This window comes from Ptychodera flava, chromosome 12 (genome assembly GCF_041260155.1).
Source record: "Ptychodera flava strain L36383 chromosome 12, AS_Pfla_20210202, whole genome shotgun sequence".
NCBI lineage: Eukaryota > Metazoa > Hemichordata > Enteropneusta > Ptychoderidae > Ptychodera > Ptychodera flava.
In genome coordinates, this window is record NC_091939.1 from 33,949,992 (window position 1) to 33,965,153 (window position 15,162).

The 15,162-nt window shown below is 37.1% G+C and overlaps 1 protein-coding gene across 2 annotated transcripts in view; it reads right to left on the reverse strand.

Annotated features, from left to right (window-relative positions):
* Positions 1-753: 753 nt before the first annotated feature.
* LOC139145705 (calcium-transporting ATPase sarcoplasmic/endoplasmic reticulum type-like) overlaps positions 754-15,162 on the reverse strand; it is a 77,446-nt gene continuing 63,037 nt past the window's right edge. Inside the window, exons 17-26 of one of the 2 annotated variants that reach the window (XM_070717017.1) lie at positions 14,614-14,797; positions 13,967-14,118; positions 13,608-13,701; positions 13,047-13,173; positions 12,043-12,245; positions 11,566-11,651; positions 10,619-10,752; positions 10,058-10,175; positions 8,000-8,117; positions 754-4,023 (exon numbers count right to left, since the gene is read on the reverse strand). In XM_070717017.1, the coding sequence (XP_070573118.1) occupies positions 3,989-4,023; positions 8,000-8,117; positions 10,058-10,175; positions 10,619-10,752; positions 11,566-11,651; positions 12,043-12,245; positions 13,047-13,173; positions 13,608-13,701; positions 13,967-14,118; positions 14,614-14,797 (1,251 nt within the window). In that variant the 3' untranslated portion in view covers positions 754-3,988. Of the gene's footprint in view, positions 4,024-6,210; positions 8,118-10,057; positions 10,176-10,618; positions 10,753-11,565; positions 11,652-12,042; positions 12,246-13,046; positions 13,174-13,607; positions 13,702-13,966; positions 14,119-14,613; positions 14,798-15,162 lie in introns of those variants that run through there. The other variant, XM_070717016.1, reaches the window with a different exon arrangement.

A 15,162-nucleotide genomic window follows, 5' to 3' on the forward strand; every position in this document is an offset into this window, starting at 1 on the left:
TGAACCTGTCAATGAAATCCAGAAATTTAACCCGAGCGTTTACATTATCTGTGATTTCGGGGGCCTTCAATTGTTCAATTTTTTGTTAAAATGCACCGAAAGGGGCATATTGTGCTTCACTAGTTTAACCCTCTTGACCGGATGGTGAAATATGAACTTGGCAGGAAAACGGTTAATGAAGCGGGCATTGATTCTCAGCCATCCCAGCGTTCCCCGCTGGGCTGTACACTTTTGGTGTACACCAACACAACTTTTTCACGATACTTTGGGATCGTTACTCGAAAAATATTTCTTGAGATTGTTAAGAATACTAAGATTTAGGATCTAGGAAAAGTTATGGTTCGTACTTAATTTTCATTTTCGTACGAATATAACCCTTACACACAAAAACACCATAATCACGTTCTTCTTGGCGAGGGGAGGTGTAGATGGTCTCAACCTTATGTTGAGAGGCCCGGGTGTAATGAGAAACCAGAAAACTGCACTTTTAACCTTTTTTATCTCAATTTACCTGTTCATAGGTCCGACTTCAAAATGGAAACCTTCTACAGTAGCACTGTAGCACTGCAGACCCGTAAGGTAGTATTGCAGTTTAATATGGAAGGACGGTTGTGGTGCCAGGCAGCGTGCCTTAAGTATGACAGCGACTAATGAATATTAATGAGAATATTTGCATATTAATATGCCCTGTGTCCAAGTCGTTCGACCATGGCTTCAAACACAAACTATAGATACACTCATACTCGAAACATGTACAAAGGAGAAATTTTATTCTACAACAGAGAAAAAAAAATCAACACGTTCTGATGCATCAATTACAGACAAAGATCATATCAAACACGCAAATCGAACAAAACTCGTGTTGGAAAGCAAGTTGTGGTACCAACCAATAAAAGATATGGTGGAGTGTTGTAGTCGAAACAACATATAAGGCTTATGGAATATTGCATAGTGATTGCCGGTATATGCTAACATTCAAGAACTCAGGTTCAAGTGGCAGGTTTTCTGTGGCAGCCTACATAATTAACTTTTGTTCCAAAACATTTATTGCAGAGAGTGGGGCATTACTGGAGTCAGTCATAGTTTAAACTTTTTATAAATGGAAACATTGAGAGTGAAACTTGTTCTTTATATTGAGTTGAAAGTCAAATATGGATTTGAAAATTCGAAGACTTTGCTAGAACACTCGTGTACCTGCTTAGAAGCTGGTCTGTTATTGGTCAGTTGTACCTGTAGCTCTACAAGACAACCAATGAGATCAGGTCATAAGTTGGTACACACTGAGGTAACGATTGTTTTTTTTCCCTACTGGCCTACAATATAAAAATAAACAGCATTCCAGCAAACTCGATTGCACAAAAATTGTGCAAAAATTTCTAGAAATTTTTAATATTTCAACCAGGTCGATGATTACAATCTAGGTTTTGGGAAGAAAACAAATTTTTAACCTGCCCTTGCACTACACTAAAATAACAAATTGTCAAACAACCCTACTTCATTAATAATTTACACACGCCAGCTACTCCATAAAACTACAGGCATCATCAAAATACAAATAATTTAAAATATTTAGAAAAAATAACATCGAAGAGTGATTTTTCCAGTTAATTTAAGATTGTAAAAAAGTGTGAAATAACTTGAAATTGTACATTGTGAAAATTGAATTCAAGACAGCACTTTCTCCAAGATCATGTATAAAGCTTAGCTCCTGTACAACTCTGGTTGAACAAGATTTGCTATGATTGAGGGAAATGTAAAAAAAATTCAAGGATGCCTTTTTTGTTGTAGAAACTCATGAAAGGTTTGGGTTTTTGAGCCGCAAGTTTTCTCTGTTGCTGAACTTGGGTCAAGTTCACTTCCATACGATCTTACATATCGAGGAAGTAAAAGCAAGCTCGAGTGATCTACTGGTCAAATGTGTCTCGCACTGACTCTGGAATTTACAAAACCAACGATAGGTAACCCGAATTTTTTTCTTTGGCGTCTACAGAAGGGAAGAAAACTACATTTAAAAAAACACCTATGGTACCTACACCTACCATACCTGACACAACTTTGGTGAAAGACTATCCGCATAAGCAAATTTGTAATCATTTAAAAATTCCTACAAAAATTCGGTTTCAATAGAGACACTATACAACACATATGTATAATAATAATACTGATGGAAAAGTCATCATTTACACCTAAAACAATCCCAGCAAAATCAATTCAATTTTCCTATTTTTAAAATTTTTTTGCGATTTTATCTCTAACTTACTATTTTCAGGTAAAATTACCAGGCATGAATGTAAAAGGAATGGACTATGTCATTTACACAAGGTGATATCTTTCTTGTTTGCTGTACAGTTTATGATACAAAAGAACACAGCTGTGTTATAGGATTACCCTGCCATCCACTTTTGTGTGTTGTAGTGGTGTATGAGTGGAAACAAAAGTAAACTGGATTGTTCCATGGCACCATTTCAAGTTGGGGAGGGGGTTTCCTCTTTTTTTCTCCTAAGTTAAAGCCTTTCTATGGACGCAACTCTAATGTTGGGGGCAGTGGAAAAGTAAAAATCTAAGTCAAAAGTTTGCTTGATTGACTGCTATTTTCAGATTCAGATTCCTGTCAATTCTGTGTCTTTGTGAATCCTTTGATGTTATTTTCAGACTCAGACTTTGGTAATGAATCCGTCCAAAACATCATGAAACTGCCAGCCTATGGTATTTGGGCTTGGACACTATCAGGGCATACTTTGTGGTGTCTCTCTTCACTGATGAGTTTATGAGTTTTTGTGAGCTGTGATTTTGCTGTTGGCTCTGCAGACTTGGGTTTTGATAGTCTGGCTACATGAAGGGACACAGACATTGTTCCAGAACAGTCTGTGGTGGAAATCATTTATGTCCCCGATTGACATGAGCTGATTGCCATACTCTTATACTTGGAGTAGATTATTTCAGTACGAGTGAAAATCCATGATCTGCACACTAGAGAGAAAAAATGGCTGCCTCCATAAGGCAAAAGCCCTAAACGTACACAAGAATATTTCAGCTCGAGAAAAAAAGAAGTCAACAGAATAGGATTTGGTGCATTAAACTGGCCGCCTCTACACATGACTAGTGCCTTTGAAAAGGTAGTATTTCGCATTGCAATTTGAGATTTTATGCATGATTTTCCCCTTCATAATTGTTTACTTACACCAGGAATGAACTGATTATAATCTGCCAAGGAATTATTGTTGGAAATCAAATCATGGGTGCTGAAATATGATGTGAAGTGACTACAGACACTGGTTACGTAGTGCAATTCCGCAAAGCATTTCATCTTGTCTTTGACCTTCTCACTGGCCCAAACATTTTGTTTCTAAGATTACCATTAGCAAACATCACATTCAAGGGAGTCAATTACTACATTAAGTAACATTATGGCACTAAGTAGCTGTGAGATGGAACAATGAAAAACATAACAAAACAAAATAACAAAAACAAAGAAAACAAAATAACCTGTAAAATGCATCTCAAAATGGTACAACACATAATAAATAGGACAAAACCTCTTCTTTCCTTTCTTGAAAATAAAATTAGAGAAACCAAACAAATGATAATTCAATAATCTACTATTGCTACTCTCAGTATTGTATTGTTGGTTTCAAGGTTAGAGGTCACAGACTTTCAAGGATTTCTTTCCCATCATGCATTTAGTCCGAAGACCAGCTGTGTAAAAGAGCTGCTGAAATTTGGAACCACAATCCAAACAGGTAAGTAGAATTTTTCTTTATTGCTGAAAGTTTGCATTGTAGTAAAGAAATCTTTAAAAGATGTGTCATTCTGTCTCCATTTTTTTAAAACATTATTTACACTTAGTTCCTGTATTTGTTGTTTTCATGAACTACAGTACTCGTTCCTACACCACAATTTACTGTTCTCCATCCATGGTCCATTCGTATTGACACACATCATCTATTGTTGAATCCAAATCACATCTCTTCAGCCTAACAGACCAGTCTTATTTATACTTCTTATCCGAGATTGGACTTGGCACTGATGATATAACACACAAGGAAAGCACAAGAAAAAAAAAGAAAGAGAGAAAAAAAACCATACAATTCTGAGTTACAACACAAAACCAATGGAGTTCAAAAAAAATAAAAAAATGAGAAAGGGTTACACCAAAAGTGAAAAATAACACCAAAAATCCCTAGGAAATTATAATTCATGAAGAAAAAGAACGCGTGTTGGGAGTCAGTACCGTGAGCTGCAGCTGTAAAGTAATAGTTGTTAAAATTTTGAACGGTGTCTTATGTTTTTGATATGGAAATATGCAAAAATTATCACAATGTAAGTATCATTTATAAGCCATAATGGGCAATCATAAATGACTGGGGGTAGGGATGTCTTTCCACAGTTAATTTTTAAATTTTGCATTTTCTAGCAGCTCAAGGTCTGAGTCTTAGAAGGAAGTCAGTGTGTTTCTTTATTTGAAAAATAAATGAAAATTAATGGAAGAAAGTTGATAGAAGTGAAGAGAGGTTTTTTACTTACAGAGAAACAGCCATGTTACAAAGAAGTATAAAACAAAAGAAGTGTGACAGCACACAGAGTGATGCAAAGAACTCAAAAATATGTAAAATACACAGACGAGATTAGATAAGAGAAGAATGGAAAGAAAAAAGTCCATCTGAGATTTGAAAGAACACAAAGAAGAAAGTATCTGAGAAATTAAAGATGAAATTAAGAAACCACAAGTGCAAAGTATATTAGACAGAACTGGTAAGCTGTGAAAGAGTTATGAAAAATTAAAGAAAAATATTTCACAATATACAAACCTTGGTATATTTGACACGATTCTTACAACAATGAAATACAGGTCATTCTGTTCTTGCAATCAAAGCTTGTCTTTGTCATATTTTATGCTGATGAGACTGCTGAGATCATGTCTGATCGTTTAAACTGGCCAACCTAATCACGGTACTGTTAAATTTTATATGCTTTCTTACAAACCTTTTTCACTTCAGTAAGGGAATAGACTGCACATGGATTTAGCCAATTTATTGGGCATTAACTCAGACTTTGGGCATTCCGGGAAAATTAGAATTTGAAGATGTCGTTTTGCAAAGAATACTGCATTTGTGTATGTATCTCCCGTTGACCATGGCTGAAACTTTCATATGCAAATGCAGCATGACCTATGACCTTGGTGAGCAAAATGTGCAGAAGTGCTTGAATGATGTTTAGGTCTGTTACCCCCTGTGCTACAGTTTTGTTATACAATTCATTTTGCAATATACATTGTTTCAGTCACTTTTAACCCCCAGTGTGTTATTCAGTTATTTGTAAAGAGACACTGAATTCACTGTCTTGAGGTACAGCAGTTGTTAAATGATCCTTCTATGCGGTTTCAGCTCTGTAGCATCAAACAGGATTGGCCGAGCTGATAAACATGGCGGAACTAAACTGTAGCACAGGATCAGGCTGGTATGAATCGAATGACAACAAAAATAAACAGCATGCTTTGACATTAAGTACCAAACTGCCTTGGAAGTGTACCACACAATGGTGACATGTGCTAACAGATTTGACAACACCAATGGGCAACGACATCAGTCATCATCTTGTCTGTCAGTGAAGTCTCAAGAATGCTGAGAGCGTACTGATGCTTTTATTGGTCGTTGTCAGAGATCTGGATTGGCTAAACATTGTGACAACAATAGACAATGATGGGTAAGAACATTTAATATCCCGCTCCCATGAGCACAGGGTTACTTCTAGTTGTTATTGTTATGAGAAAAATTACCCAGGATTATCATACATGCTGTTAGTTTGACACACATCAAAAAGTTTTTTATCTACCTACAATTATGAATAACCAGAGTTATACTGTTTGTACTTGGCAATTTTGTCAACAACTACTGCCAAACAAAGTATAAAAAGATCATACATCTCAAGCTGAAAGCACACACTGGCAACAAAACAGGAACCCACAGACCCTGGAGTCCATGAGGGGAAGAGTCGCTTGCGATGTGACACAGGGTAGGGTGTACGACTGGGTCATGGGGGGGTCAAGGGTCAAAGGGAAAACCACATCCCATGACGGTGAGTGGTCTGCAAAAATGTTCATAAATCTGTTAATGTTGACATGCTTTGAAAATGACTTCTGATATCAGAGACAAAGCCATGGATGCATGTGATTGAATAAGCATAAACACAGCCAACACAGAGAGCATATGGTTAGGTGAGAAAGCAACGGATGAGCAGTTCCCATCCCGAATTTTTATTTACACTTTCTTCAAAGTTTGGAAATACAGGGGTTGTAAAAAGAAACAGTGAGTGTCTTTTGTTGTCACATTGTAAATTGAAAGCTACCAGTAGGTTCTACAAACTACAGAAGTCACAAATTCCCAGCATGCAGCTGTCAGGTTGCACATGCTCAGACTATGTATTATTCCAATGAGCATGCCCGTATCAAACCCTCAGGTGCATGATGGGAACATAAAGAAATTACAACATCACTACTATCTACACACATCTATAAGACAATTAGAAGAGATTGTAATAAAGATCTGTTTCTTATTCTTTTGTGATTGCTTAGTTGATAGTATTTTACATTTTAATATTTATAAAAGATTTGATCAATCCGGCATGCACAACCAACATATTGCCTTGTTTGATAATTAAAAATGGAGGAGGGGTAAAATAAGAAAAAGGTGTGAATTTTACCAAAAAAATTAGTTTCTGTGAAGAAATTTTTAGAAGGTGATGTTGTGATATGTCTTATCAAAGTTGACAAGGGAAAAGGCACTGTAAAGAGCTCCCAACCCATGCACCCTCACAATTTTTAGCCTTTTTAAAATTTTGTTTTATCCGGGAATCAATTTTTTCATTGTGGATTACAAACATACAACACAAAGTGAAAACAACAATGAAAAATAAATGCAGTGAACTGTTTTTCTATGATCTGAGTGATATGAAAATAAAAAAATAAATTGCCGTGATCTCAGTGGAACATACAACACAATACATGCCGCTTGCAGTGGAAAGTGTTGGCAATATGTTAAGTTGCCATGTTTACATTGGGCTTTCATCTCTGGAGTCATTACTTTACAAAAGCTCAGAAAAGATCTCCTAAACTTCTTTACAGGTTTTTTTTTCAATAATATTTATCAACTAGAAGAAATATAACCTCATGGGTCAGTACAACTTTACAAAGTTCCAAATATAACAATAATAAAAGATACATTTTGTGTTGGCCAACTTCCCCCAAAATGAAATGAAACGTACATGGTGACCTGTCAGCCATGCCCTTGAAAAGTTAAAAACAGTCCATAAAATTGCACTAGTATGACACTTGCTACCAAATGTCAGGTTTTGCAGACTGAATCTTTTTATCATCAAAAGTTTTTTTCAAAAGTTCCTTTGGAACCCCTTGATCAAAGTTTTGGGTTTTTTGTAAGCGCAATGTTGTTGCAAAACTCACCACAAACAATTAATTTTGAAATTTACTTTCTTTTTCAATGTGGTATCTCAGACCTATCACACTAATTTAAATTAATTCATTTCTCTGGTCCAGTTCATTTGAATTGACAAATCTGGCGTTTTTTTTCCAAAATAAAGAAATATTTTTATATTTGTATTTTTTTTTATATAAAGAGAGTTTAAAACTGCATAGAGACTAACTAATAGAGGATGCCATTTTAATTCATTGGGTTGGTTCGGCCAATAGACAGATCATAAATTATTTTGACAATGAGCAAGTTTTGAGTTAGTGTTAGATTCAAGATTACTTTTCTTGAAGTTATTGAACAGAAAACAGATGATGAAAAATCAGTAATTTTTTTTTCTCAGGCAGTGAAGGTCACTACTTTGACACTGCTACTGGCAAAAGATATGACTACCACAGTTAAATTATAAAAGGCCACAGAGAAAATAAAAAGACACTAGTATGGAAAGTAAATCAATACAGCTACGCTTGGAATCATGATGGCTATTATCCAATAAAAATCGGCTAAAGGATGTTTACCATCTGCAATACGACGAGCGACAAACTTGAGCGTCTCATCCAGTAGAATGACCGGTAAGGATATCTTGATGACAGCCATCCATTCTGCAAGGTTGAGTGGCGTGATCTGGAACACCAACTTTTTATGATAGAAATAGAAAAATACATGTAAGATCTACTGCATTGGAATGGAACAAACATTTTCAAGGCTGAATTGATCAAAATACCGCATCTGAGTCTGAGTCTGAGACGGGGAATCTTATCATGGTTATCAGCACAAATTAGCACCTACCTATATTTCATCTTACATTTTGAAAATTGTTTTACCAGTTTGTCAACAGGCAATGCTTTTTCTGTCATATAAGTAAAACATTGCAAATTTCAACAGATACATTCTTCAAGTTTATTTTATTTCATGTATGTTGATTGGTACGGACTACAAGTGTCTTTTACAGGCATATTATTCAGGTACAAGATGAGTCCGAATATTGGCATGGATTTTATCCACTTTTTGGCCAACCACTTGTTGGGGATCATTTTGAAGCTTATGAAGTCAATAAAGTTTTCACAACCTTAATTTTGTGAAAATCATGAATGTTATTGTCCCAACAAGCATAGTGACCATATTGAATTTCAACTATCCGTAAATATTGGGTAATTTGTTTCTCTAGCACTATATTTTGCACAGTGACCAACCCCCCCCCCCCCCCCCCCCACCCCCATTTTTATTCTTGATTTTGAAAGAGAAGGGTTGAATGTTTGCTTGAGGAATGTTTGAGCAAAAGTTTAAGTCTTAAATTTTTGAGGCCTGAACTACCTAAAAGAGGACTTGCCAAAATTACCGTACTCGTCCGGGTGTTCGGCAACACTTAACGGCTGTAGAACTAGGGGAGGGGCTCATACTCGAGCAACCCCATGTTATCCGCCATGGACGCTTAATTTATGCTAAGTTTATGCACGATTTTTTCAACACCACTCGATCTTTCTATCGCTTTCAACATCGACTTACACATCCAAAGAAAGTGATTACAAAATCTCTGAATACAGAAGTGACAATTTGGTGAAATTTCAGCATCGAGAAAATCCCCAAACTTGAAACAAAGACGTCATGTATGCTGCTGATCAACAGTAATGTGAACTGGCATGCATTGCCTACACGGAAAGGCAACTCAATATTCCAGTATCAAACTGTCTACATCTTGTGAAAACAACAACATAGCAGTGAAAATTGTAATAGTCACTAGGAAAAAGTCTTCACAAATGAAAGGATAATTGCTTCAAACAAATGAAACTGCATGTTTAGAGGATGAAAATATCGTGGTCGTGAATGAAAATAAACAATGGCGGACGTGAGTGAGACTATTCCATTTAGGCAACGGGGGTGAGCAGGGTCAAAGATTCAAGAAAGTACTGGAAAAACGTGTCATTTTCCTTACGACGCTGTCAAGGGAAATCCAGTTTCCCGTTGTTTTAACATCTTTTAATAGTTTCTTTATCATCTAAAAGTAATTTTACCAAGTTAATGACCAAATATACTCTCCTAACCTTTCTGTATTTGAGTTACACTAGGGTAGGGGCTTATACACGGATGTAATGCATTTTCAAAAATCCTTTGAAATCAGTAGGGGGGCTTATACACGAGCAGGGGCTTATACTCGGACGAGTACGGTAGAGAAATGTGACTGTCGCTATAAAAGCTCAGCATTTTTGACATCACACTGCAATGGAAACTGGGGTCCACAATGGAACTCACTCAACTATGCACAAGGCATTTTTTAGGAGGAAGAAGCTACTGTGAATAATGTCACAGACAATGAAACCGCAACACTGCTCCTGGGATGATTAAATTTGTCCGTCACTTTCAAGCAGTGCACACTTTGGTGGCCATGACAGTTAGTAATAAGGCAGAATAAAAATTTGTGCAGATGTCCGGTGGGGGGGGGCCTTGTCCCAGAACTACCTTGTCAGATACAATTAGTCTGTTTCAATGGTTGCTGCGTGGATAAATCCACAGTACTTAAAATAGTAGAAGATTGGCAAGTTTAGGTATGCAAGATAGAATAAACCCAGAGTACTCACCGACATGAAGTCAACATACAGGATGACAAAGTGTAGTGACATGGAGAGGGCAATTGCCATCAGCAACCAGATGTTGGACCATGGTGGCATAGCAATTAATGACTGGTTCTCACTCAAACTAGGGAAAGAAAAAATACCAGATTTTTTACTATTTACAAAAAGAGCCACTAAATTTGTGAATTTACATATTCTGATGTTAGGATTTTATGAAAGCAGCGATTAAGTTATTACGGTAGTAAACATTTATGATAGATATTGGATATCGTGTCATTACTTTCTTTCTATTTTCTGTCCAGAAGATGCTTTGAAGATGGATCCTTTTTGGCCTCTCTATCGGTAGGTGTAAAAGTTCTTACCTACATGATAACCTCCAAAATACAACAAAGACGTCAAGAATAAAGTCACGGGGCATTAACTCTGTCCTTTGACAACATAGAAACAATAGTCTTAAATGGGGTACCATCATGAAGTTCCTCACATAGTCTTCTAAAGCAAAATAATATACATAAAACCTTGCATACTACAGTTTGAAATGGAAAAACAAAGGAGTTGCATGCGTACCTGTTCAGGGCATTGAGCATTTCAATGGTGACCAGTACAGACAGCGCCATTGTCATGTGATGGGGATCTTCAAAGATTTCACAGTCCAAGCCCTTGAAGTTATCCGGTTCCAGAGGACACTGCAGATGATGTGACTGAAGGAAACAGAAAATAAAACACCACACGACCATATGTCATGCAACTGTCAACAAGACCTTCACTATTCTTTATAAACAGCAAAATTTAAGTTACATTATGAGAGATAGCTGTTGTAATGTTAGTTCCTTTTCTTTAATTTTTAAAGTAATATATTTTTTTATGGAGAGCAAGGCTAAAGAACTCTGTGTTCAAGCCAAGCCATATCAGACTTATCAGAATAGAACATTATTCTGGGGAGTTTGTTTTTTGCCAACTTATTGTGACAAGCTACCTGAAATGTGTGGGATTGCTTCACTATGAAAGACTTGCTACATTTTCTTTGAGTACATACACCTTGCAGAGAGATGAATTTTGGTCCACACTTGAATTCACTCATTTGTATAATATATGGAATTAGGCATTTCAGAGCAATAGAAAATGAAAGAATGATGTACCAACACAATACGATGGTGAAAACATATCAGCTTTGTCAGTCTGGGTATAATTTCATACTTAGATTATTGAGTTGATACATGAAATGCTGCACTGTTTTGACACGTTTTGACGTCAGTGTTTTATACAGATGTTAGGAATACCGATATGATTCATTAGAGATGTAATATCCACTACTATGGTTTACCTTGCTGACAAAATGGTACATCTTAGGTATGACAGTCCACCAATAGTATCAAATAGGGTAACTACTGAAATATCACCCTTTCAATCCTATTCTACATCTCAGAGTCCTGATTCAATTCTGAAATCAATAGGGCCCAACCATCTTGCCATGATGGCTGGGTTGGAATAATAAAAATCCCTGACTGACTTACCAGCTGCCAGTATGAGAGTTTGGGTCCACCTTCATAGGCCATGAACCACCAAACTGAAGCACCAACAGTTGCAGCACCCACATAGACTGTAGATTAAAACAAAATATGTTGGTACAATCTCATGGTCTACAAAAAACCTCAAGATCTTGCCATAGAACAAGTGACTGTATCATCATCCTATTGAAAATTCTCAACTTCAATATTTCACAGTTGACTAATGGTTTACCTGCTCACTACAGAAGGAAGTTGAAAACAAGTGGATAATAAAGGAAAGGAACATAGTATTGTTAGCATAAGGTATTATAGAGTAAGAGCTGTATTAGATGCAATCTATGTGAAGTTTCTGTGAAGACAACACAAGCATCAAGGATAATTCCTGGTTGCAAACCCAGTGGAAACATATCAAATCAATTTAAGTGACATACACATGCTGCCTGTAACCATGAACCAAAAGATTTCTAGTATTTGATCACTTACTTCCAATGGCCATGTATCTGAAAAACAACCATCCACTGATGAGCGGTTCCCTGGGACCACGGGGTAGCTTTTCCATGATGTCCAAATCTGGAGGATTGAATCCGAGGGCTGTTGCCGGAAGACCATCAGTTACCAAGTTGACCCACAAGAGCTGGACTGGAATGAGAGCTTCTGGCAGACCTAATGCAGCTGTTAAAAAGATGCTGTGGACACACAAAACAGATCAGTCTCTATGTCGAGCATTTTCTTTTAACTAGCTTGACATAAAATTTAGCACAACTCCAAATTTCCTCTGGTAGAGCCCAGCATTTGAGAATAGAGCGAATGTATAAAACTCTGAATGTCTTTGATTGTAAGACGTTTGATCTATACTGGCTTGTGTTTTCACATGTGTGATGTGACTTCACATGCAGTATGCTGTGATAGGTTTGATCTTCCACCTGGAAACACATCACCATACTCCATATAATTAATTGCGCTGATCGCAAATGACGTCACTGTTCTCTCTCATTAATATGCATAAATAAACATTTGTCCGCATTTTCAGCATAAACGACGAAAATAAAACCTGCGAGTGTTAGAAAGGCTATTTAGCGACACACATATTCGTATGAATTGATGACTGAGACTACAAGCTGCAACAGCAGCCGCGCATACAACGACAAAACTTGTCCGAATTTCAGCTTATTTGTCCGAAAGTCGCGCGCGTGTAGCTATATTTAGTAACAACCCGAAATCGCGATCAACGCTATTGTGCACCTCTGTTGGGTAGAGTTCATTCTTATCGCTGCCAACTTCTGAGTTGTATGGACACGATGAAAATTTCAGTAAACACAGAGTTTAACAATTAATCTATTGCACCTTCTGTAAAACTGAGGAACACTTTGAGAGTTGTTGTCTCTCTGATTAAAACATTTATGGGAACATAAAAGGAAGACATCAAACAATGGTTTCAAGACATTGACATCTACTTTGAAATATCACTGTAATGTCTGTTATCTCACCTGACCACTTCTCCAATGTTTGATGAAATGAGGTATCGGATGAACTGCTTCATGTTGTTGTATATGGCACGTCCCTCTTCTACAGCAGCCACAATGGTAGAGAAGTTATCGTCAGCCAATACCATTTGTGCTAAAGAGTAAAGGACTTTTTTCCAAATAAACTAACAAGGGCAACATTCTCTCTATGTAATAGTGCTTGGCTGTTCTGGATTTCTAAAGTTTTAATCGGTTGTGTACTATTTCTAAAACTTGATTTGCATATTGTGAATTCAAAGTCATTGCAGGGGTAACTACACTATTTCTTGTTCCGTTACTCTGAGCACATACAGACACACACATACACAGACAAACACAGACACAGAAAACAAAGATGGTATTATGAAATGTATATATTCCAGATATTAGATTTTAGAAGTGGTCTTATTTACAGTTCTAGATCTAGAGGCCATCTCTCTCTCTCTGCCACACACACACACACACAGTATCACACACACACACACACACTCCCACACACACACACACAGAGTATCATAAAGTGTACATATAAACTATAAAGGATATCAGAAGCTGTCTTAGCTACAGCAGTTCCAGATCCCATGGCAATACCAATCTCTGCTTTCTTCAGAGCAGGCGCATCATTCACACCATCACCAGTCTATACAAACATCAGACGGAATCAACAAACAAAGAATGTGTTAGAAGAAAACAATCACTGCTGTTTCTATGTATTCTCTTGTAACTCTACATGATTACTACACAAAAAAATTGCTTTTACAAGATGACCAAAATACCCTCTTCCTAATACTAAAATATCATCTAATTTTTAACTCCATAAATTGCAATAAGACTGATTATCAACATAGCAATTGTCACAGTGTTTAATTATTGATATTTGTTAATAAGAGATGGCCTTCACTCACCATAGCTGAGATCTCTCCTTCTCCTTGGAGATATTCCACAATCTTACTCTTGTGAGCAGGCTCCACGCGAGAGAAGAGGCGAGCTCTCATCGCGGCATTTCTCTGTTCAACTGGGGACAGTGCGTCAAACTCTCGTCCAGAGTAGGACAGCCCTGTAAGAAATGGAAATATTTTTAACAGAGGCAAAACAATGGGAAGAACACTGAGATCCACAGAGACCCTCCAGAATGAAATTTCTGCGGGTGAACTCATCTATGGGTTGAGAAAGTTTCTACTGGAAACTGGGTTGAGCAATCAAGCAGTTCAAGGCATGAGACAACCAAATTTCTACCAACGTAGTTGTTCATCTATAACCCCTCTTGTTCGACAACATGACACTGCTGTTATACTGGTAGCAGGAAAGAATTCCCAATGTTTTCTGTTGCTCCTTGTCCTTGTAATGGGCCACACAAAAGGTATTTCCCAACACAGTATTGCATCAGACTCCTCTTAATAGTTACTGAAATTACAAGTCACATCTTTAGTTCACTAAGCCTTTCATAACCATGGTTTGGCCTAATCCAGTTGTTATCGATGGTGAATGCGGACCTGTTTACAAGGAATTGGGGTGGAAAGGTTTAAATCAACTAGGCCATTTGGTATCTCACCTTCAGTAGATTCGTATTCAGTGAAGACCCCAATCCTGCGGCAGATGGCCTCTGCAGTTGCCTTGTTGTCACCAGTAATGACTATGACACGGATACCAGCATGACGACAAGCCTTGATGGAGGCCATCACTTCTTTGCGGGGAGGGTCTAACATGCCAACACATCCAACAAACGTCATATTGCTCTGTGTATTAGAAGAAAATGAAACATAAAATGTGTGTATAAGTTGCAGATCCATGGAAAATGCTCTCCATCAATGGCAAAATCATGGTGAAATGATTTTAGGAAGATTTCAGCTTAACCTGTCACACTATCTTTTGGTAGAGTTTGCTTACACTCTTGTCTTTCTGAGTAAAGGTTGAAGTGTATCATTGAGGACAATAAAAGTGTCCAAAAATCTGGCAGTAAAACAGTTACAGTATTTTGAAATTTCCTCAATTTGTTTCATGATATTACAAAGGGAAAACATAGTTATGATATACAGAAAATATTTAAGCTACAGCTCCCTCTACAGTTGACTTCAAAAATCATGTTATGGCCATTCACACA